Here is a 22,748-nt window from a genome sequence, read left to right as displayed (position 1 = left end):
GTGCCGGTACTCTCCAATTAAAAGTATTTCGTTTATCTTGAGATATGCCGGTACTCTCCCTCTCAAAATAAAAAAGTGCCGGTACTCAGTACCGGAGAGTACCGGCCCATTTAAAGCACTGCTAGAGAGAATATGTATGTGTGTGTATATGTATTTGTGTGTGCTACAGAGAGAATATGTATGTGTGTGTGTATATGTATGTGTGTCAGAGAGAGCATATGTATGTGTGTATATGTATTTGTGTGTGTGTCAGAGACAGAATATGAATGTGTGTGTATATGTATGTGTGTGTGTGCTAGAGAGAAAATATGTATGTGTGTGTGTGTCAGCGAGAGAATACGTATGTGTGTATATGTATGTGTGTGTGTTAGAGAGAGAATATGTATGTGTGTGTATATGTATTTGAGTGTGTATCAGCGAGAATCTGTATGTGTGTATATGTATGTGTGTGCTAGAGAGAGAACATGTACGTGTGTATGTATGTGTGTGTGTGTCAGAGAGAGTATATGTATGTGTGTGTATATGTATGTGTGTATTGGTGTCAGAGAGAGAATGTGTATGTGTGTGTATATGTATATGTGTGTCTCAGAGAGCGAATATGTATGTGTGTGTGTGTCTGAGAGAGAATATGTATGTCTGTGTATAGGTATGTGTCAGAGAAAGAACATATATGTGTGTGTGTGCCAGAGAGAGAATATGTATGTGTGTGTATATGTATGTGTGTGTGTCAGAGAGAGAATAGGTATTTGTGCATATGTATGTGTGTGTAAGAGAGAGAATATGTATGCGTGTGTGTATATGTATGTGTGTGTCAGAGAGAGAATATGTATGTGTGTGTATATGCATGTGTGTGTGTCAGAGAAAGAATGTGTATGTGTGTGTATATTTACGTGTGTGTGTGTCAGAGAGAGAATGTGTGTGTGTGTATATTTATGTGTGTGTGTCAGAGAGAATGTGTATGTGTGTGTATATGTATGTGTGTGTGTCAGAGAGAGAATATGTATGCATATTTGTGTGTCAGAGAGAGAATGTGTACTTGTGTGTGTCAGAGAAAGAATATGTATGTGTGTGTATATGTATGTGTGTGTGTGATACAGAGAGAATATGTATGTGTGTGTATATGTATGTGTGTGTGTGTCAGAGAGAGAATATTTATGTGTGTGTGTATATGTATGTGTGTCAGAGACAGCATATGTATGTGTGTGTATATGCATTTGTTTGTATATCAGAGAGAGAATATGAATGTGAGTGTATATGTATGTGTGTGTGTGCTAGAGAAAAAATATGTGTGTGTGTGTGTCAGAGAGAGAATATGTATGTGTGTGTATGTGTATGTGTGCTAGAGAGAGAATATGTATGTGTGTGTATGTATGTGTGTGTGTCAGAGAGAATATGTGTGTGTATATGTATGTGTGTGTGTCAGAGAGCGAATATGTATGTGTGTGTGTATGTATGTGTGTGTCAGAGAGAGAATATGTATGTGTGTGTATATGTATGTGTCAGAGAGAGAATGTGTATGTGTGTGTATATGTGTGTGTGTGTCAGAGAGAGAGAGAGAATGTGTGTGTGTGTGTATATTTATGTGTGTGTGTGTCAGAGAGAATGTGTATATGTGTGTATATGTATGTGTGTGTGTCAGAGACAGAATATTTATGTGTGTATATGTGTACGTATGTGTGTGTGTGTCAGAGAGAGGCTATGTATGTGTGTGTATATGTATGTGTGTGTGTGTCAGAGAAAGAACGTGTATGTGTGTGTATATGTATGTGTGTGTGTCAGAGAAAGAATGTGTATGTGTGTGTATATTTATGTGTGTGTCAGAGAGAGAGAGACAGAATATGTGTGTGTGTATATATGTATGTGTATGTGTGTGTGTGTGTCAGAGAGAGAATATGTATGTGCGTGTATATGTATGTGTGTGCTAGAGAAAGAATATGTATGTGTGTGTGTATATGTGTGTGTGTGTGTGTGTCAGAGAGAGTATATGTATGTGTGTGTGTCAGAGAGAGTATATGTATGTGTGTGTATACGTATGTGTGGGTGTCAGAGAGAGAATACGTATGTGTGTATATATGTATGTCTGTGTGTGTTTGTGTCAGAGAGAATATGTATGTGTCTGTATATGTATGTGTATGTGTGTCAGAGATAGAATATGTATGTGTGTGTCAGAGAGAGAATGTCTATGTGTGTGTGTGTCAGAGAGAGAATATGTATGTGTGTGTATATGTATGTGTGTGTGTCAGAGAGAGAATATGTGTGTGCGTGTGTGAGAGAGAGAGAATATGTATGTGTGTATATGTATGTGTGTGTGTCAGAGTGAGAATATGTATGTGTGTATGTTGGAGAAAGAATATGTATGTGTGTCTATATGAATGTGTGTGTGTCTCAGAGAGAGAATATGTATGTATATTTGTGTGTCAGAGAGAGAATGTGTATGTGTGTGTGTTGGAGAGAGAATATGTAAGTGTCTGTATATGTATGTGTGTGTGTGTTAGAGAGAGAATATGTAAGTGTGTATATGTATGGGTGTGTGTCAGAGAGAGAATATGTATGTGTGTGTATATGTATGTGTGTGTTAGAGAGAGAATATGTATGTGTGTGTATATGTATTTGTGTGTGTCAGAGAGAGAATATGTATGTGTGTGTGTGATACAGAAAGAATATGTATGTGTGTGCATATGTATGTGTGCTAGAGAGAATATGTATGTGTGTGTATATGTATATGTGTGTCGGAGAGAGAATATGTATGTGTGTGTGTGTATGTATGTGTGTGTGTCAGAGAGACAATATGTATGTGTGTATATGTATTTGTGTGTGCTAGAGAGAGAATATGTATGTGTGTGTGTATATGTATGTGTGTCAGAGAGAGCATATGTATGTGTGTATATGTATTTGTGTGTGTGTCAGAGACAGAATATGAATGTGTGTGTATATGTATGTGTGTGTGTGCTAGAGAGAAAATATGTATGTGTGTGTGTGTCAGCGAGAGAATACGTATGTGTGTATATGTATGTGTGTGTGTTAGAGAGAGAATATGTATGTGTGTGTATATGTATTTGAGTGTGTGTCAGCGAGAATATGTATGTGTGTATATGTATGTGTGTGCTAGAGAGAGAATATGTACGTGTGTGTGTATGTATGTGTGTGTGTGTGTCAGAGAGAGTATATGTATGTGTGTGTATATGTATGTGTGTGTCAGAGAGAGAATATGTATGTGTGTATATATGTATGTGTGTATTGGTGTCAGAGATAGAATGTGTATGTGTGTGTATATGTATGTGAGTGTCTCAGAGAGCGAATATGTATGTGTGTGTGTATGTATGTGTGTGTCTGAGAGAGAATATGTATGTGTGTGTATAGGTATGTCAGAGAAAGAACATATATGTGTGTGTGTGCCAGAGAGAAAATATGTATGTGTGTGTATATGTATGTGTGTGTGTCAGAGAGAGAATATGTATTTGTGCATATGTATGTGTGTGTAAGAGAGAGAATATGTATGCGTGTGTGTATATGTATGTGTGTGTCAGAGAGAGAATATGTATGTGTGTGTATATCCATGTGTGTGTGTCAGAGAAAGAATGTGTATGTGTGTGTATATTTATGTGCGTGTGTCAGAGAGAGAGAGAATGTGTGTGTGTGTATATTTTTGTGTGTGTGTCAGAGAGAATGTGTATGTGTGTGTATATGTATGTGTGTGTGTGTCAGAGACAGAATATATATGTGTGTATATGTGTACGTATGTGTGTGTGTGTCAGAGAGAGGCTATGTATGTGTGTGTATATGTATGTGTGTGTGTGTGTCAGAGAGAGAATATGTATGCATATTTGTGTGTCAGAGAGAGAATGTGTACTTGTGTGTGTCAGATAAAGAATATGTATGTGTGTGTATATGTATGTGTGTGTGTTAGAGAGAGAATATGTATGTATGTGTATATGTATTTGTGTGTGTGTGTGTGTCAGAGAGAGAATATGTATGTGTGTATATATGTATGTGTGTGTGTGATACAGAGAGAATATGTATGTGTGTGTATATGTGTGTGTGTGTGTGTCAGAGAGAGAATATTTATGTGTGTGTGTATATGTATGTGTGTCAGAGACAGCATATGTATGTCTGTGTATATGTATTTGTTTGTGTGTCTGAGAGAGAATATGAATGTGTGTGTATATGTATGTGTGTGTGTGCTAGAGAAAAAATATATGTGTGTGTGTGTGTCAGAGAGAGAATATGTATGTGTGTGTATGTGTATGTGTGCTAGAGAGAGAATATGTATGTGTGTGTGTATGTATGTGTGTGTCAGAGAGAATATGTGTGTGTATATGTATGTGTGTGTGTCAGAGAGCGAATATGTATGTGTGTGTGTATGTATGTGTGTGTCAGAGAGAGAATATGTATGTGTGTGTGTATGTATGTGTGTCAGAGAGAGAATTTGTATCTGTGTGTGTGTGTCAAAGAGAGAATATGTAAATGTGTGTATATGTATGTGTGTGTGTCAGAGAGAGAATATGTATGTGTGTGTGTATATGTATGTGTGTGTGTCAGAGAAAGAATGTGTATGTGTGTGTAAATTTATGTGTGTGTGTCAGAGAGAGAGAGAGAATGTGTGTGTGTGTATATTTATGTGTGTGTGTCAGAGAGAATGTGTATTTGTGTGTATATGTATGTGTGTGTGTCAGAGAGAGAATATGTATGCATATTTGTGTGTCAGAGAGAGAATGTGTACTTGTGTGTGTCAGAGAAAGAATATGTATGTGTGTGTATATGTATTTGTGTGTGTGTGTGTGTGTCAGAGTGAATATGTATGTGTGCGTATATGTATGTGTGTGTCAGAGAGAGACAGTGTATGTGTGTATATGTATGTGTGTGTTAGAGAGAATATGTATGTGTATGTATATGTATGTGTGTGTATATATGTATGTGTGTGTGTGTGCTAGAAAGAATATGTATGTGTGTGTGTTAGAGAGAGAATATGTATGTGTATGTATATGTATGTGTGTGTGTTAGAGAGAGAATATGTGTGTGTGTGTGTGTGTATGTATGTGTGCGTGTGTATATGTATGTGTGTGTCAGAGAGACTATGGCCCTCATCCTGATCTTGGCGGGCGGCGGAGGCCGCCCGCCAAAGTCCCGCCGTCAGGTTACCGTTCCGCGGTCGAAAGACCACGGCGGTAATTCTGACATTCCCGCTGGGCTGGCGGGCGGCCGCCTTCAGGCCGCCCGCCAGCCCAGCGGGAAAGAGGCTTCCACGATGAAGCCGGCTCGGAATCGAGCCGGCGGAGTGGAAGCTGTGCGACGGGTGCAGTTGCACCCGTCGCGTATTTCACTGTCTGCGCAGCAGACAGTGAAATACATTTAGGGGCCCTCTTACGGGGGCCCCTGCAGTGCCCATGCCAGTGGCATGGGCACTGCAGGGGCCCCCAGGGGCCCCGCGACCCCCCCTACCGCCATCCGGTTCCCGGCGGGCGGACCGCCGGGAACTGGATGGCGGTAGGGGGGGTCGGAATCCCCTCGGCAGCGCAGCAAGCTGCGCCGCCTTGGAGGATTCCAAGGGGCAGCGGAAAACCGGCGGGAGACCGCCGGTTTTCCTGCACTGACCGCGGCCAAAGCGCCGCGGTCAGAATGCCCTGCGGGGCACCGCCGGTCTGTCGGCGGTGCTCCCGCCGACCCTGGCCCCGGCGGTCTAAGACCGCCGGGGTTAGAATCACCCCCCATGTATGTGTGTGTATATGTATGTGTGTGTGTCAGAGAGAGAATATGTATGTGTGTATATGTATTTGTGCGTGTGTGTGTGTGTCAGAGAGAAACTATGTATGTGTGTGTATATGTATGTGTGTGTGAGAGAGAGAATATGTATGTGTGTATATGTATGTGTGTGGGTAAAGCTGGGTAAGCCACTGAAAGCTCGAGCCATGTGCGAGGCTGAAGCGTGGCTGTGGCTCAGTTCGAGACCCTGTGGTAACCTCGAGCCAACAATGAGCTGAGCTGTCACGTGGCTTCTGCCTCCCTCTACCCAGGATGTGGGGTTACAGCCAGAGCTGCAGATCAGGTTTGTGTCTTGGGGTCGGAGCAACAAGGAATATGACAGTGTAATGTACCTATCGCTCATGTAAAGCGCCCCAGAGCCTGGGGGTCAGGTTCTGCTGCATAAGAATGCACAGAGGTCAAAATAAAGCGTAACACAGGTAAAGGCCATAGATGCCCATTTCCTGGCTGATTTGTACAAAGTGAAACCAGAAAACCTGGATAAATTGCAACTTCCCCCTTACATTTTGTGCTCTTAAACAATATTTTATTTCAACTAAACTCTTTTTTCTTCAGTTCACAATACCTGTTGTACAAAAACCTATGGCGCTTGATGTAAGCGTCTGTAATGTTACTCTAATATTCTGGTGCCTCAGTGAACTAATGGTTCACGATTAAAAACTATCGCTTTTAATAAGTACTACTTGGTGCAGAGCTACAATGGGATTTCTTAATGTCAAGGCTTCACTTCTTAAGGAAATACACTCTTTAGAAGCAGCCTTATCGTGTTTTACAAGGTGTTTGTTGTGTGGTTTACACAACAATCATCTGCAGGGCTCGGCTCATTCACCAGCTCTAAGATCTCCGCCAGACCCTTGGCTCGGCTCTGCTCTCCCACTTCTATGTGAGTGCCTATGTGAATGTGTGTGTGTGCGTGTGTATGTATGTATGGGTCTGTGGATGTGTTTGTGTGTGCATTTGTGTGTGTTTTATGTGTGAGTGTGTCTGTGCATGTGTTTGTGTGTGTGCATTTTTGTGTGTGTTTGTATATGTGTGTCTGTGCATGTGTTTCTGTGTGTGCATTTGTGTGTGTGTTTGTGTGTGTGTGTGTGCATGTGTTTGTGTGTGTGTGTGTGTGTGTGTGTGCGTCCATGCTTGTGTTTGTGTGTGCATGTGTGTGTGTGTTTGTATATGTTTGTCTGTGCATTTGTGTGTGTGTTTGTGTGTGTGTCTCTGTTCATGTGTTTGTATGTGTGTGTGTGCGTGTGTTTGTGTGTGTTTGTACATGTGTGTCTGTGCATATGTGAGTGTGTGTGCGTATATGTGTGTGTTTGTGCATGTGAGAGAGTGTGTGTGCCTATCTGTGGGCATGTATAACCCACGCTGGGAGGACCAGATCTTTCCTCATAGCGTGGGTAAACCCTGCCAAGCCCAGACAAACGCTATCCTTGTGACGACCGGTGCATGAGCAGGACCGGTCCCCGTGGTGTGTTTGGGTAGTTTCGAGCAACTGCATCAGAAAACTAAAAGTGCGGTTATATTTGCCTCGATCTGCTTTAGATCCTTTCCTACTATCAAAGCGCACGTGGAGTTAGAATAGTAAATACACACTTCATTATGGTCAGTGGCCCCTCCTCATAATTATGTGCGTGTATGTTTGAGAGAAAGAGAGACAGAATGTGTGTGCACATGTGTGTGTGTTAAGCATACATCATTTTGACCCGTCTCTTACTTTTCATGTCGTCCAGGTCGGCACTGGCCAGCATCTGTGCCTCGGCCTCGTCGGTGGGCACGCGTTGGTACACCGGGCTCTCCAGGGCCAACATGCTGCCCATGCACACCCTGTCCTTCAGGTCATACCTGACCACACGGCTCGAGATCTTCCGCTGGTCCCACCCTTCTTGGGTGTCATCTGGACTGGAGAGAAAGACCCAGTGCATGAGAGGCATGGTACACAACATACTAACTACATGCTAAGCACATGCAAGTCTTCAATCACGCCCACATGTGTGCAGTGAAAGAACACACCTGCCACCACATGCAAAGCCATGTCACTTGTCCCCAGACCCATTCCCTTGCATCCCTTGTCCCATTCCCCCAGCGGCCCCCCCAAAGAGTGTGCATGGGGTGGGCACCCCCATCGGTCCTCACAGAGTGTCTGCATGCTGGTAGGAAGTGTGGGGGGTGCAGGGGATTTATTCCCCCCAGATTTTGGAGGTAGGGGGTCACAAGTGACAAGGGTGGGCGGGATGAGATATCATGCAGTGCCCTAGTTGCATTTCATTCGTCTTTGAGTCCCTTTTAATGCACTGAAAAATGTATGAAGTTTAATGGGCTGATGATGTGACTTCAGCACCCCTCTTTTCCCAAATCCAGGGGTGCAACGCCCGTTGTGCTGAACGTGGTTCAGACCCCCAGTCCTACCCGCGTTGTGTGCGGTGCTGCTGGGATGTCACAGAGTCCTCTAAGCTGATGGGTGGGCTCGACCCGAGCACATCACAGGTCATTCAAGGCCTCTCAAGCACACAGGAGGCTTGGTTTTAATGACTCTCTCTCTTCAGACCCCTTGCAAGGGACACTTAAAGACACGGCCTCCACCAGGGATGAATGGCCCATTAGCATATCTCTCCCCATTGACAAATACACGGCAGTAGTGCCTTGTAACACTCTTAACCACTACAAAGGAGCGGGTATGCAACGTTCTTTAAAATGTAAATGAACACGACGGTTGCAATGTATGATACTGGCATTTCTATAGCGCTTTCCTAGTATGTCACAAGTAGCTGTTACATAAATATCTATGACACAATATAAATGTTAATGATTTTTAAAATTTTTCTTGGTGCCTTCAAACCATCCATACCTTAAAGCGCTATTTAAAAAGAGTCTTTAATGTAAAAAGTTATATTCTTTGATCAGTTTCTATCAATTGTTTTATTGAACGGCCCAGCCCTCCATGTCCATGCGTCTTCTCTTTCCAGATAATTGTTGTCTTTAGCAAAGTGTATTGTGGGAGCTGTAGTCCCTGTTGTACTGTTAAGTGAATGTGGCATTTTTCTTCTACTGAAGCTGCTTTGGGGGTGATTGGGCAAACTTATGGACCTTTTCACAGGTAAAGCACCGGGTTTGAACCTGTGAAGGTTGGCACCCTTCATCTCATACCAAAGTACTCCGAATTAGGCCGCAAGGCACTCACACACTTGTATCCATCCATACTTCAGAATCAGTCGAGAGCAAACTATCTCTCACTCATTCTCATCTCAAATTCATGCAGAAGAGAGTAGACCAAGTGGGAAGATCACAATCTGGCCTTTACATATAACATACATGTAACCTTTGGGCGTTAAAACAGAACTAATGAGGTGAAACCTTCCTCCAGACAGTGTTACACTTTGTAAAAATGCCAATGTAATGAAGTAATACATTACAAGAAGCGTTGCGTTACGCAGCATAATTTGCTTTTCACTGCTGTGTTATTTACTCAGTGCTGCCACATAATGTGGTGCTCCCTGCCACATAATCCCAGAGCCCGGACCATTGGAGGTAACTCCATACAGAATATAACTGAAGGCACCTTAAATGAGAAATAAATGCAAGCGAAAGTAATCTGTGGGCAGTCCATTGCTCTGAGAGTAATTAGGATTGTTTCTACATGCCTTTGCCCTCGGGAGGACGCGCTGACACCGGACACAAGGGGGCGGAGCCTGCCCCAGAAAGTGCATATAGCGCGTTTCTGCTTCCCGAGGCGCGGGATTGTTTGTACTTGCCTTGGCCCTCAGGAGGACGCGCTGACACCGGACACAAGGGGGCGGAGCCTGCCCCAGAAAGCGCGTATAGCGTGTTTCTGCTTCCCGTGGCGCGGGCCGCGCCCAGACCAAGGAAGGGCCCGTCTTGTGCCCGTCATCGCCCGTTAGAGGCTGGGCTGGGCCACCCCTCTTTCGTTTCCTGTGGAGGGTGACTATATATATTTGCCAATATTTGGAGTAGATTTGGAGTTCTACAGTGGGTGTGACTGTGATTTAAATTGTTTTTAATTTTTATTTGTTATTTTTGCTTCGCTTGTTGTTTTTGTTGTATGAAACTTTTTACTGAGAAATGGGCAGGAAAAGAGGTCCGTTAACTGGTACATTGGGGGTGGCGGTGGTGGTGGTAGACAGGGGAGTGGCACCACCACATTGGATTCCTTCCTCGCAAGAGCTGTTGGGGTTGTAACAAAGGAAATCGATTTGGCAGAGAGGAGGTTATCCATGGAATTGGAGGACTGGCGTCAGGCTCCAATAGCTAGTGATGCTCCGGAGGGCATGGATGTGGAGGTGGCCTATCCGGGGGGGGACCAAGGTGTTGCTATGGCTACTGCTGAGCCAACAGAGACAATAGAGGGCTCTGGTGGTCAAGGACCCTCTAGAAGAAGCAAAAGACTTTTATTATCTTCTCCCCCGGTCTGCCCCGTGGATAAATGTAGCCCTCCCTCGAGGAAAAAAATGGTTTTAAAGAAAATGATGCCCAAATCGAAAACACCTCTCTAGGAGCTCCCTAAGGGTATGAGCAGTGACCCTGCACTCTGCCAGCATTTGGGTTGTGATGTAACTATTTTATTGTCAAAATTTCAGGAAATGGTCCAGGGTATTTTGTCCCCTGTTGTGGCGAAATTATTGGCCATAGAAAAAGCAGTTTCTCTGATATGTGTGCAAGGAAGTCAGGGGAGGCATTGTGTAGGTGGCTGTGTGGCCCCGACCAGGTGATCCCATCCCAGTGAGGAGTTGTTCCTGCCGGAGGAAGCTGCGGGGTCTCTGGGGCCTTTGGGAAAAACACCTCAGCTATTGGTTAATCCTGTAAAATCTGGGGGTCAGGGTGCTTGCGTTGAGATTGCTCCGGCTCCAACGACTTCTCTATTAATGGTTGATAGGGCCGTTAATAGACCTAGTTGTAGTAGGCAGCCTGACCTTGAATTTGTGGCAGATGGGGGGGTCTGCCAAAAGCTGGATGGGACCGATAATCAGAACCTGCCGACGGTCAGGCCTTCATTGGCTTGTTTGGATCTCCCCCCAGCTTGTGCTCCCTATGTGGTGGTGTTGACGAATGTACCTGCCCTTGCTCCTGGGGAAACTGAGTCTATGGCCCAACTCACAAATAAGGCTGGATATTGGTTGAGTAAGAACTGTGATTTTTCATGTAAGGATTTTAAGGATATTCTGTTTGCCAGAAGAATTGGCTGGGTCGGGCCCAAAAATAAGGTGGGGGATGAAGATCGTATTATTATAAATGTTAGATACCCAGCCCTGACTCAAAGGCTCCTTTCTACTGATCGACCTGCTGTTCTTAGAGCTGGTACAATAGGTATGGTCCCTCTGGGTTATTTTTATGACCACATGTGATTGAGTGCTGGGGTGTCTCCTGGCTCTGGTAGGAATCCCCCCCTGGGTCAGAATAGCCTCCAGGTAACCAGCAGAAGAACTGTCACCAACAGTAATTTATGTTTGGAAGGGGTGGACTGACAATGAGCCGAGACCCTGGCTACACGGGAAGAGGTGCCCCCACAGTGTAAGCTTGTTTCATGGAATATTGCGGGCTATGATGCTAAGTTATCTGATCAGGCGTGGATTAGGTGTGTGATTAATTATGATGTGATCATGCTTCAGGAAACCTGGTCGGAGGGGTTGTCTGTGTGGGATGGGTATAACAGATTTGCAATTCCAGCTATGCAGTCTCTTGGTGGCCGCTCGAAAGGTGGCCTGGTTACCCTAATTCGCCTCTCTAAGATAGTGGGTGCTTTTCAAATCAATTGCAACCACCAGGGTATATTGCTGGTATGGGTAATTTTTTCCAATAATTTTAATATTCTGCTGGTAAACTTTTATAATGCTGTGTGGGATGTGGGGTGCCAAATTGGGGCCCTATTCTCTGTTCTTCAGGTTTTGAAATATAGAATGGAGGAGGTGGGGTTGGAATTTTGTGCTATTGTCTCTGGAGATTCTAATTCTAAGTTGAGAAGGCTTAGTACTGTGGTTAATCCTTTTATGTGTGACTGTGAGGATTATTTAGCGGATGGTCTGCAGGACTCCAGAGCAGGGTTTTAATTAAGGAACTTCGGAAGATGGGCCTACAGAATTTTTGTGGCATAGAAGCAGTAGATACTCACCAACTCCCAACCTATGTGGGAAGAGGGTCTGGAACCACCATTGATTATATTTTTGTGTCTTCACCTATGAAAGATCTGGTGATCGGGGGTGAGGTGCTAGGGGAGTGTTTTAGTGACCATAATCCCCTTATAGTGTCTTTTAAACTCCCTGGGGCCCTACGTAAATTAGGACGAGGTGGGCCTGTAGCAGTGGAGATAAGGGACCAGGGCAGGCGGCTTGGGTGGAAACAAGTAGATTCCCAAAAAGTTGTAGGAAGGGTGGTGGGGGAAAACTTACATCTATTTATGGAAATACTTCTGACAGAGGCTCCCAATCCTAAGGCTGTTATAGATGCAATAACAGTAGTAAATACAGCAGTGAGAGACTGTTTATTTTCATAGGCAGCCACCCCAGTAAACGCAAATGTGGCTGGTTTGACAAGGCCTGCTATGATGCAAGGGCAAAACTGAAGATGGCCACTAAGAAACATCCTACAGATAGGGTCCTCGTAAAAGAAGCTAGAATTAAGTATAAAAGGGCCCTGAGGGATAGCAAGTTAAAAAATAAAGATAAAGCCTGGGAAGAGTTAGAGCGTGCCATAGTTCTGAAGGATCCTGGTTTGTTCTGGAAGGTGGTAAATAGAGGTTCCTTTGGAACAGAAACATCTGAGGGCTTTGGCTGTAACATTGCCCCGGAGGCCTGGATAATTCACTTTTGTAGAACTTTTGAGGGTACTCCCCTAAGAAATAACCGGGACAATGAGTATGATATGGCTCCTAACCTAGCAATTAGGTTTTCGCTCCAGGAGGTTATTGATGCGATACAGAGTAGTGCTAGCAATAAACCTCCGGGCCCGGATTCGATCCCTATGGATTTGTATAAATCTAACCCCCAGTTATGGGCACCTATTCTCTTAAATGTTCTCAATGCAGCAGTTACTGTGGGCATTCCTGCCTCTTGGAGACTGGCCTGTATTGTCCCAGTATTTAAAAAGGGCGATCGAAATGATCCTAAGTCTTATCACCCCATTTCTCTCCTGGACTCTTCTGTGAAGATTCTGGGACGGATTATTTTAAGGCGTTTGGAGGCCTGGATGATAGGAAATGATATTTTAAGTCAGGACCAGTATGGTTTTAGGGAAGGCCTCGGCACAAGAGAACAATGTCTTAACCTATTGATGATGATTGGTAAATACACGCAGGCCAGGAAAGGTACCCTCTACCTTGCTTTTATGGACCCTAGTTGTGCCTTTGATAAGGTGAACCGGTCTATATTGTGGGAGAGGTTAAATCAGCTAGGGATGGATCCTAATATTGTAGAGTTGCTCCGGTATCTCCACTCAGGAACGGTTGCAAATGTGAGGGTGGGGTCTAATGGGGAATGTTCAGAGGCCTTTAAGCTTTCAAGGGGTGTGAGCCAGGGGTGTGTTCTGGCTCCTACTTTGTTCCTTCTCTATACAAATGGATTGTACGATTTTTTGATGGAACATTGTAGGGATGTTCCAAAGGTGAATGGTATTGATATCCCTGTGCTGACGTACGCGGATGACGCGGTCCCTATGGCCCGCACTATGAATGGTCTCCGTGAAGTAGTTAGAGCTTATGCCTCCTTTATGTCAGCTTTGGGCTTAGAGATTCATTTTAAGAAATCACATTTTATGGCTTGCAGAAGACCCTTGAGTAGGGTGGGGGAGCTAAGGATGGAGGATCAAGTTATTAGCATGGTCCATGAGTTCCCATATTTGGGGGTCATTTTTGATGAGAAAGGATCTTGGAAACCCTGTATTGCCAGAAGGGGTGCGCTTTTTGATGCAACAGTTGGTGCGACTTTTGATTTTGCTGTAAGGGTAGGTAGTAAACCTATTAAGCCTTTGCTTGAAATCTATAGGCGGAAATGCATCCCTGTCCTGCTGTATGGTGCTTCACTTTGGGGGTATAGCGATACCTGAGCCCTTACGGTACAAGAAAATCGGTTCTGTAGAAGGCTACTGGGAGTTGGAAAAAATATCCCTGGTTTTTGCCTTCATTTGGAACTGGAGCTTGAGTTTGTGCAGGACACTATCCAGTTGGCTCCCCTTCTGTTATGGATCTCAATCTGGAGTAACAAACATGCCACTCTTAACAGGGATATTTTAAGGGATTGTTTGGCTTGTGACAATGTAAAGAACATTCCCTGGCTGACGTACATAAGGAAGATGGCCCATGACCTCGGGCGGCCTGATTTGTTTGATTATCCTTAGGGCCTGACTAGTCGTGATAAAAAATGGGTTAAGGATAATTTTCTGAGAATCCAGGAGACCAAGAGGGAGGGGGAGGCTTTAGGGAAACAATCAATTAGGGATTTTATTATGCTAAAGATGGGGGTGGGTCCTGAGCGCTATCTCTTAGAGATAAATGATGTGAGGGAAAGGTCTCTCATTACTCGATTCCATTTGGGGATCATTAGAAGTAATCTGTGTTTCCCGTTAGGTCAGTATGGGGAAAAATCTATTAGACCCTGCCCCTGTGATGGGGTGTCCCAACAGACCTTGCCCCATTTTACATTGTTTTGTGTTTTTTATGCACTGTTTAGAACTCGATTTCTATTACCTCTTTTAAGGCCCAAGGGTTTCGTGCAATATCGTCCTGCTTTTATGTGGTTGCAAATGGCCTCAGATGTATTGGTGTGGAAGGGCCTGGGATCATTCCTGAAGGGAGCTTTTACTTGGCGTAAAAATGTAGAGTTTTTAGAATGAATTCTTTTATTTTATTGTTTTTATGAATGAGGTTTTATATGTTTATATTCTTGAGGGGTGTTTTTATTGTATACTGTTTTATTGGTATATTAACTAATGTATTGGTGATTATTTGTTTTAATTGATGTTTTGTTTTTTTCATACCGAATAAAGTCTTCTTCTTCTTCTGCTCTGAGAGTAAATATAGCGATGGGAGAGTCAAAAAATGAACCGGGCAATCCGAGCCAAAGAGGGTCCTGGCGCGAGCTGAGCCCAGAAAATATTTGCCATGAAAATCATACAACAAACATCACTTATGACAAAGTCTCTTCAAAATTCAAAAAAGTGTACTTCTTTAATATGCAGAAGCTTTAACATTAACACGTCACTGCACTGAGAAGTATTTGGCAGCTTTCATGTGAATCCTCTATGGAGCTCACATTCTTACAGAAAGAGCAACATTACCATAATAGGTTTTGCACGGCGGCTGTTCGTAACTTGTGTATGTGAAGGTGCTTTCATATGCGGTGGTGAGGAAAAAGGAGGATGGTAAAATAAAATATTTTCCTAAGACCACACAATTTGGCTGAGTGGGGAAGCCATGATTAATCCAGGTGTACTGGTTTCACTTTGTACAAATGAAGCACCACCGGAAATGTTAATGTTTTGTTTTTACTTCTTTGTGCATGAGGGTAGAGGGAGGGTCGAAGGCAGAACCGCTCGAAAGCTCGACTCCTTCTGGGCTCGAGGTTCCAACAGGAGCCGGGCTTCAGGCTCGAGCCTGCCGGAGCTTTAGTGGCTCGCCCTCCTCTGGGTTGAGATGTATTCAGATATCTGTAAGTATCACCAGCTGATGGGCTGGGACCTAATGCCTTCTGTGTTTATAGATCTATGAGGTCACGGTCTGGAGTCAAAGCATTGGGAAATATAAAGGTCTATTTAAAAGTGACGTTTCCGGCAGCATACACTATGAGACAGACTGCCAGAAATGTGCAGAGATACAGGGGGACATTTATCTAACTTGTCTCACCAGGTGTGCATCACAAAAAAGTGATGCAAACATGGCACCAAGGGTTGGACTGGAATTTAATTCCTAACACTAGCCCTGATTTGTGTTGGAAAGTTATCTAACGTAACACAAAGTCGAGCTGCGTGCTACTTTGGCGTTAAGTGTACACTCAATGACTTGTACATGGACATTCCTATGCAGCCATCCATGGTCTTTCATCCAAAGCCTTATTTACTTTAAAAAAATATGACAAACAGGACTTTATGCCAAAAAAGTCCACCTCTTCAAGGTCGGGCATACAGGGTGAGAACAGTTTTCTTTTCTTTATACTTTTGAAACTTTACGCATGCACAGCACCTTAGAGCATACATTCAGTGGTTAAAATATCAAAGCATGTTAAAGCATAGTTTTTGTACTAGAAGGGTACTCTCCCCTGCAGAAACCTGTGCTTGACACCACACAGATGCAAAGACGTCCATGCACTAATGTGCGTGGTGTGTGCCCTGGTGCAAGGCAGCCAAGTGTGCACCAGGGCAGGGAGAGACAAAACCGACTCATCTTAGTAGACCTGGTGCTGTTCTAGACTCTCCTACTGACGCCGGGAAGCAACTTTGGTTGCTGTCCTAAGTTGTATGACAAGTTACAAGTTTACTCCTCAGTGTTCAAATGCTTTCAGTGCTTTCAAAAATATGTTTAGCACTACTCATTCAGAGTGTACCTAGTGCCAACCTTTCCCGGACTGGCAACAACCTCAGAGGTCCTTTCAAAAAAGGATAACTCTTGGACACCAGGAAACTTCAACTGATCCTATGAATTAAAGCCTGGGCTGACCCTAGAGACGTCCTCAGACCTGCTTAATAATTAAGCATCACCCACACTCCTCTCCTTGAGCCATCACACTACATTGCATTTCTGTGAGCAACTCACAAACTGATGCCACATTTCTAATTTATTCAAGGATCTCATATACAAGGGTACTTTGTGTCTCACACAGCCAGCTTTTGTGAACATGTTACATACACACACACATTGCCTTTTGCTTTTGTGAACATGTTACACACACACACACACACACCATTCTAAGCTTTATGCATCTGTTTCTTTCACATCAGGTTTTTCCCATCTGTAAAGCATCTATCTCCAATACACAAACACTGTGTATCTCAGTTTCTGAACATTTCATACTGAAGGCTTATTTCATTTCTTGTCTGCCCCTTCCGATATTCACTTTGTGAGCACTCTACACTCTTGTCATCCATGTGCACTAATTCTTCCCACAACAAAAGAGTAAAGATTTGTTTAAGTTGTTTTGTATTTTGTGGTGCATTGAGTGCATGCACTGTTCGATCTCCACCTCCCGGCCACCGGAGGGTTAGCAGTGCACTGTATGTACTCACCCTCTCCCCAGTCCAGTGCAATGTCAAAGTAAATTGCACAGAGTTATATATTAAACATATGATTGCCCATGAGCACACAGCTTGACATCAGGGAGGTTGGGAATCAATCATTTCCTGGTTTCACATTGCCCACAGCATTGCAGTTCTGATGGGGTAGGCACTGATGAAAATGCCCAGAGATTGCCCTCGTGGACAAATGCCACTGTTGGGAGCACTGTGCAGAATTTAATGCAGTGCTTATTACAACATACTTTTATTAAAAATGGACAAGCTGGGATTAGATGGCAAATATGAGTGTTCTTTACCTAAAAGGTACAACAAGACCACATCTAGTGGCTGAGTGGTGCCGTCTGCTAACCCTAGTGAATTGCCAACTGGAGGTCTGGTCAAGGGCTTTTCAACAGCACTGTTTCTAAGCGCTGTTATTCTTTGACAAGCAGATTGTTTTGCTTCTTCCAAAGGCCTGGGGTGGTAGGTGGCTACTGAAAGATGGCGACTGCTGTTAATCCCAATTCAATAAGCCTTTCTACAACTAAGTCTCCCAGGGCAGCAACAGAGGCCGCTCGATGTTTAGTTGAGGTAATCGAGGGACGGTGACTTCCTTACATCATTGTGCATTAATCACGCCAAATAAAAATCAATGAGTGAGTCCCGCTTTATCTTTCAAAAAGACTAAGGGCACATTGTAGAGAATGGCGGACTGAACTGAATCCTCCAAACTGGGCTCGGAAACACACACAGGACCCCATCGCTCGATCCCAGAAACTGACCCTTTCTACCCTGAGCTCTCTTAGCTCATTTATCAAGTCTGCTTAAGTGCTCTTCAAGGCAGACATTTCCAGAGAAACTCCGAAAAAATGCTTCCAGCTGAGAAAGTTTTTTTTACATAGTTTGAGCAGCTACAACAGGTTATCTTACTTATTCCAGTATCGCCTTCGAGGCTGAGAGAAACGTTACTGGTCTCCACCTAGTAAAAACTTGGTTAAGGTCAAGTACGTCCCAGGAACCGTTGAATCACGTCGCCATCAGCAACATATTATAAAGCGATGATGGAGACGTAAAAATAGAAAAAGAATGTTTCCTCCATGTTGAAACCCACAAGAAAATATTTGTTTTTTCAAACAACATTTGAGGATGTTGTAACTGTCTGCAGCCGGAAACACTGGTTTCTGTCGCCCAGGTGTATGTTGAGGTTTATTATTGTCGCGAAGAAGATGCTGTTCATCCTTCCATGTTCCCCGCCACCCTTGCTTGGGGCAGGAAGATGCCAGGTCCATGTTTTTCACATATTTTCTATTTACTTTCCAGAGTGTAAGTAACAATAAAGCGTACTTGCAGACTGAGACACATTCCCTCCTTCCTCGCTCTTTCACTTACGAACTCTGCAGGTGCATATGTATCTCAGACCCTGGGCTGTGGGGCGACGGGCACTCTGTATGTGCTCAGCGGAGAGCCCCCGCGGCTGTCCCGTCCCCACCAGACATTCAGTGCCGCCTACACCCCCGAGCACCGCCGCTGGTCTGGGCTTGCTTTATTCCTGGAGTGCAGCTGCTCACATCAAGTCATGTCAAAGAATGGTTACTAGTAAGGACCCGGATACTTCCTTGGCGCAGGCAGTGCTTGTTGAAGGATGTGAACAGTGTCCGCTAAGTGAGATGTGTTCTCCTCAACGACCAAAGACCCAGATCCAGCGTGTAAGTCACGTTAAGACACAAGCTGCTGTAACTAAGAATCACAGCAAACATCCAATGCAACAAAGACCTGTGTGGACACAGCCCGCCGACACCAGGTCAGATAACTGGTACCCAGAGCCCTGTGCACCACGGAAGGAGGGATGCAGCAAACTCACCAGGAAGAACTCTGACGCTTGGTACCCAGGATGCTCTGACATTGGTAGTGGCTGCTGAATGTGAATGTGAATCAAACCATTCATGGTATGAGATGAATGCATGTATGTGTATCTATGTCTGCATGTATGTGTGTGTGTGTATCTATGTATGCGTCTATGTATGTCTATATGTGTGCATGTATGTATGTATGCATCTATGTTTGTATGTATGTATGCATCTATCTATGTATGCATCTATGTATGTATATATTTGTGCATGTACAGTGATATGTGACATTGGTAGTGACTGTTGAATGTGAATGTGAATAAAACCGTTCCTGGTATGAGATGAATGTATGTATCTGTATGTGTATGTATGTGTGTATCTATGTATGTATGTATCTATGTATGTATGTGTGTGTATGTATCTGTGTATCTATGTATGCATCTACGTATGCATGCATGTATGTATGCACCTATGTATGTGTGTATGTAGGTATGTATCTATGTATGCATGTATGTATGTACATATGCTTGCATGTATGTATGCATCTATGTATGTATGTGTGTATTTATGTATGTGTGTATCTATATAAGCATGTATATATGTATGCATCTATGTATGTGTGTATCTATGTATGCATGTATGTATGCATCTATGTATGTATGTATCTATGCATGTATGTGGCTATGTATCTGTGTATTTATGCATGCATGTATCTATGTATGCATCTATGTTTGTATATATGTGTGCATGTATCTATGCATCTATGTATGTATGTGTGTATCTATGTATGCATGTATCTATGTATGCGTCTATGTATGTACATATGCGTGCATGTATGTATGCATCTATGTATGTATGTGTGTATTTATGTATGTGTGTATCTATGTAAGCATGTATATATGTATGCATCTATGTATGTGTGTATCTATGTATGCATGTATGTATGCATCTATGTATGTATGTATCTATGCATGTATGCATCTATGTATGTGTGTATGTATCTTTGTATGCATCTATGTATGTATGTGTGTATGTATCTGTGTATTTATGCATGCATGTATCTATGTATGCATCTATGTTTGTATATATGTGTGCATGTATGTATGCATCTATGTATGTATGTGTGTATCTATGTATGCATGTATCTATGTATGCGTCTATGTATGTATATATGTGTGCATGAATATATGTGTGTATCTATGTATGTATGCATCTATGTATGTGTGTATCTATGTATGTGTGTTTGTATGCATCTATGTATGTATGTATGTGTAAATGTATCTATGTGTGTATCTATGTATGTATGTGTGTAACTATGTATTTATGTATGCAGCAATACTTGTAGAGCGCAAACGTAGCTATAATTCAAGAGGTGTTGCAGTAAACACAAGCTTACAATATTGTATGTCAACATTGTGGATTGGTTGTTATTACATCTTTGAGGACCTCAAAACTTTGAGTTGAACACCTTTGCCACACTCCGATAAAGTTGTTAATGTATATTATTTTGCTGATATGGACACTTTTTTTAAATTCACTTAAGTGAAATGACCAGAAGCAGATCACCTAGGAAATACACCGGGCACCTGCACACCCATGGCTGGCACAGTTGTGTGATGCTCATGGTCTTCAGAGTCACTCACTCTCACGTTGACCCTCACTCAACCACTCACTCAACTGAGACCAGCTTCGGCTGCGGTGGATATGGCCGAAGAACATACCTTCCTTCAGGGTCCTGTGGACTGGAATCCATGGCTGGATCTTCTACGGTCTCACATTCTGGCCCATGAAGACTCTCCGAAGTTGGGACCTTCAACGACCCTTCATCACTTCCAATGGAAAACTAAAGGAGCCAAGAAGAAGCCGTTAGACGAAGGCCACTGTGCTGGTGAACCCACCCTGCTGATCCCAGCCTACCGCCAGGAGTACACAAGAGCCACGCCATTCAGATGCCAAGACTTGGCCATGCGTTCCACCTGACGCTGCGTCATGTACGCAAGCCTGTACCACAAACGTAACGCAGCATCATTCACACTCATGGATGTCAACACCAGTATGTACACACCAGCAATGTTCACTACAAGGACACACATGAATCTACAGTGGTTGACCACTTCTCACATGGGTCATCACTCATTGTGGCCATCACTCATGGTGACCACCACAATGTGCCTTAGCCACGCGCTTGTACCAGTCTCTTACCTTGGTATGTGAGGCGTGTTCATGCCTCTGTGATTTGCCTGAAACTATAATACTTAGGAGCAGCTGACTGTCCTTTTCAGATGCCCCCCACTAAATATCAGAGAGGAGAGACAAGCAGCATCATGCTAAAGTGGGGAGCTCACAGTCCCACCACAACACTTCCTGGAATGACCCGGCTGCTAGGATGCGCTGTGAAGAACAGAGAGCCCCAACCTGTCCACCAAGGACTCCCAACAGCTGAGGCGTGAGGGTCTCCAAGGGCTGAGGTTCTAATGCACCACTAATGTGTCACTATGTCCTGAATCCTCCATAAGCTTGGGGCAACAGCTTCAACCCAACCGTGGGGAGGAATCAGGAGAAGCACTGATTAACACCCACACAAATGATCAAGTTCTCTGAGGTCATGTTTTGCACCCTCCAGCCTTGTGCATGTGCTGGAGAGAGGCCCTTTCCTAGATATGCTCAAGGGTCAAGAATTTCTTTTGCACACAGTCTCCTCCCCCCCCCCACCTACCACAAGTTCCACATCAAACTCACATTGAACCTTTCCCAGCTTTATCTAAGAGCCCGGAAGGACCTTTAACCCCCACCTCATGGCCACTCCCAAGGACCAGGAAACAACATGTCTCACCTCCCTGCACCCCCTGGCCCTGGAGAACCAGAGCACAGCAGCTCCGGAGTGATGGCAACACAGCGGCTGAGAGCTTCGCGCTATCCAGAAACCGGGCAGCTGTAGCTGCTTCAGAGAGCTGGAGACACCAGAGCGGCTGAGAGCTTGGCGCTGTCCAGAGAGCTTGGCGCTGTCTAGAGACCGGGCACCTGTTGCTGCTCCAGAGAGCTGGAGACACCGGAGCAGCTGAGAGCTTCGTGCTGTCCAGAGACCGGGCAGCTGTAGTTGCTCCAGAGAGCTGGAGACACCAGAGCGCCTAAGACCTTTGGGGTGTCCAGAGACCGGGCAGCCACAGCAGCTCCAGAGAGCTGGAGACACCGGAGCAGCTGAGAGCTTTGCGCGGTCCAGAGAGCTTGGCGCTGTCTAGAGACCGGGCAGCTGTAGCTACTCCGGGGAGCTGGAGACACCAGAGCAGCTGAGAGCTTCGCGCTGTCCAGAGACCGGGCACCTGTTGCTGCTCCAGAGAGCTGGAGACACCGGAGCAGCTGAGAGCTTCGTGCTGTCCAGAAACTGGGCAGCTGTAGCAGCTCCAGAGAGCTGGAGACACCGGAGCAGCTGAGAGCTTTGCGCGGTCCAGAGAGCTTGGCGCTGTCTAGAGACCGGGCAGCTGTAGCTACTCCGGGGAGCTGGAGACACCAGAGCAGCTGAGAGCTTCGCGCTGTCCAGAGACCGGGCACCTGTTGCTGCTCCAGAGAGCTGGAGACACCGGAGCAGCTGAGAGCTTCGTGCTGTCCAGAGACCGGGCAGCTGTAGTTGCTCCAGAGAGCTGGAGACACCAGAGCGCCTAAGACCTTTGGGGTGTCCAGAGACCGGGCAGCCACAGCAGCTCCACTGAGCTGGAGACACCAGAGCAGCTGCAGAGAGCTGGAGACACCGGAGCAGCTGTTTGATAGTAATTGGGACGTTACACAAAATACTGTGGCTATTGTTGTTTCTTGTCCTAGAAGCTCTGCCAGTGTGGACGGTGTTTTCTTTGATGTGGAATCCATCTTGTCCGGTTCGGGTTTGTGCCATTCACTGATGCCAAGACCAGCAAGAGATGCCCAAACGTGGCCTGACCTCAG

The 22,748-nt window shown here is 44.5% G+C and overlaps 1 protein-coding gene across 1 annotated transcript in view; it reads right to left on the bottom strand.

Moving 5' to 3' along the window:
* SLC4A3 (solute carrier family 4 member 3) overlaps positions 1 to 22,748 on the bottom strand; it is a 706,827-nt gene that overhangs the window by 523,987 nt on the left and 160,092 nt on the right. Inside the window, exons 5-6 of the mRNA XM_069227213.1 lie at positions 20,534 to 20,655; positions 7,472 to 7,656 (exon numbers count right to left, since the gene is read on the bottom strand). Coding sequence (XP_069083314.1) covers positions 7,472 to 7,656; positions 20,534 to 20,655 — 307 coding nt within the window. The remainder of the gene's footprint in view (positions 1 to 7,471; positions 7,657 to 20,533; positions 20,656 to 22,748) is intronic.

This window comes from Pleurodeles waltl, chromosome 3_2 (genome assembly GCF_031143425.1).
Source record: "Pleurodeles waltl isolate 20211129_DDA chromosome 3_2, aPleWal1.hap1.20221129, whole genome shotgun sequence".
Lineage (NCBI taxonomy): Eukaryota > Metazoa > Chordata > Amphibia > Caudata > Salamandridae > Pleurodeles > Pleurodeles waltl.
The sequence above is the reverse complement of the archived record's forward strand: the minus strand, read 5'-3'. Positions and strand labels throughout refer to the sequence as shown.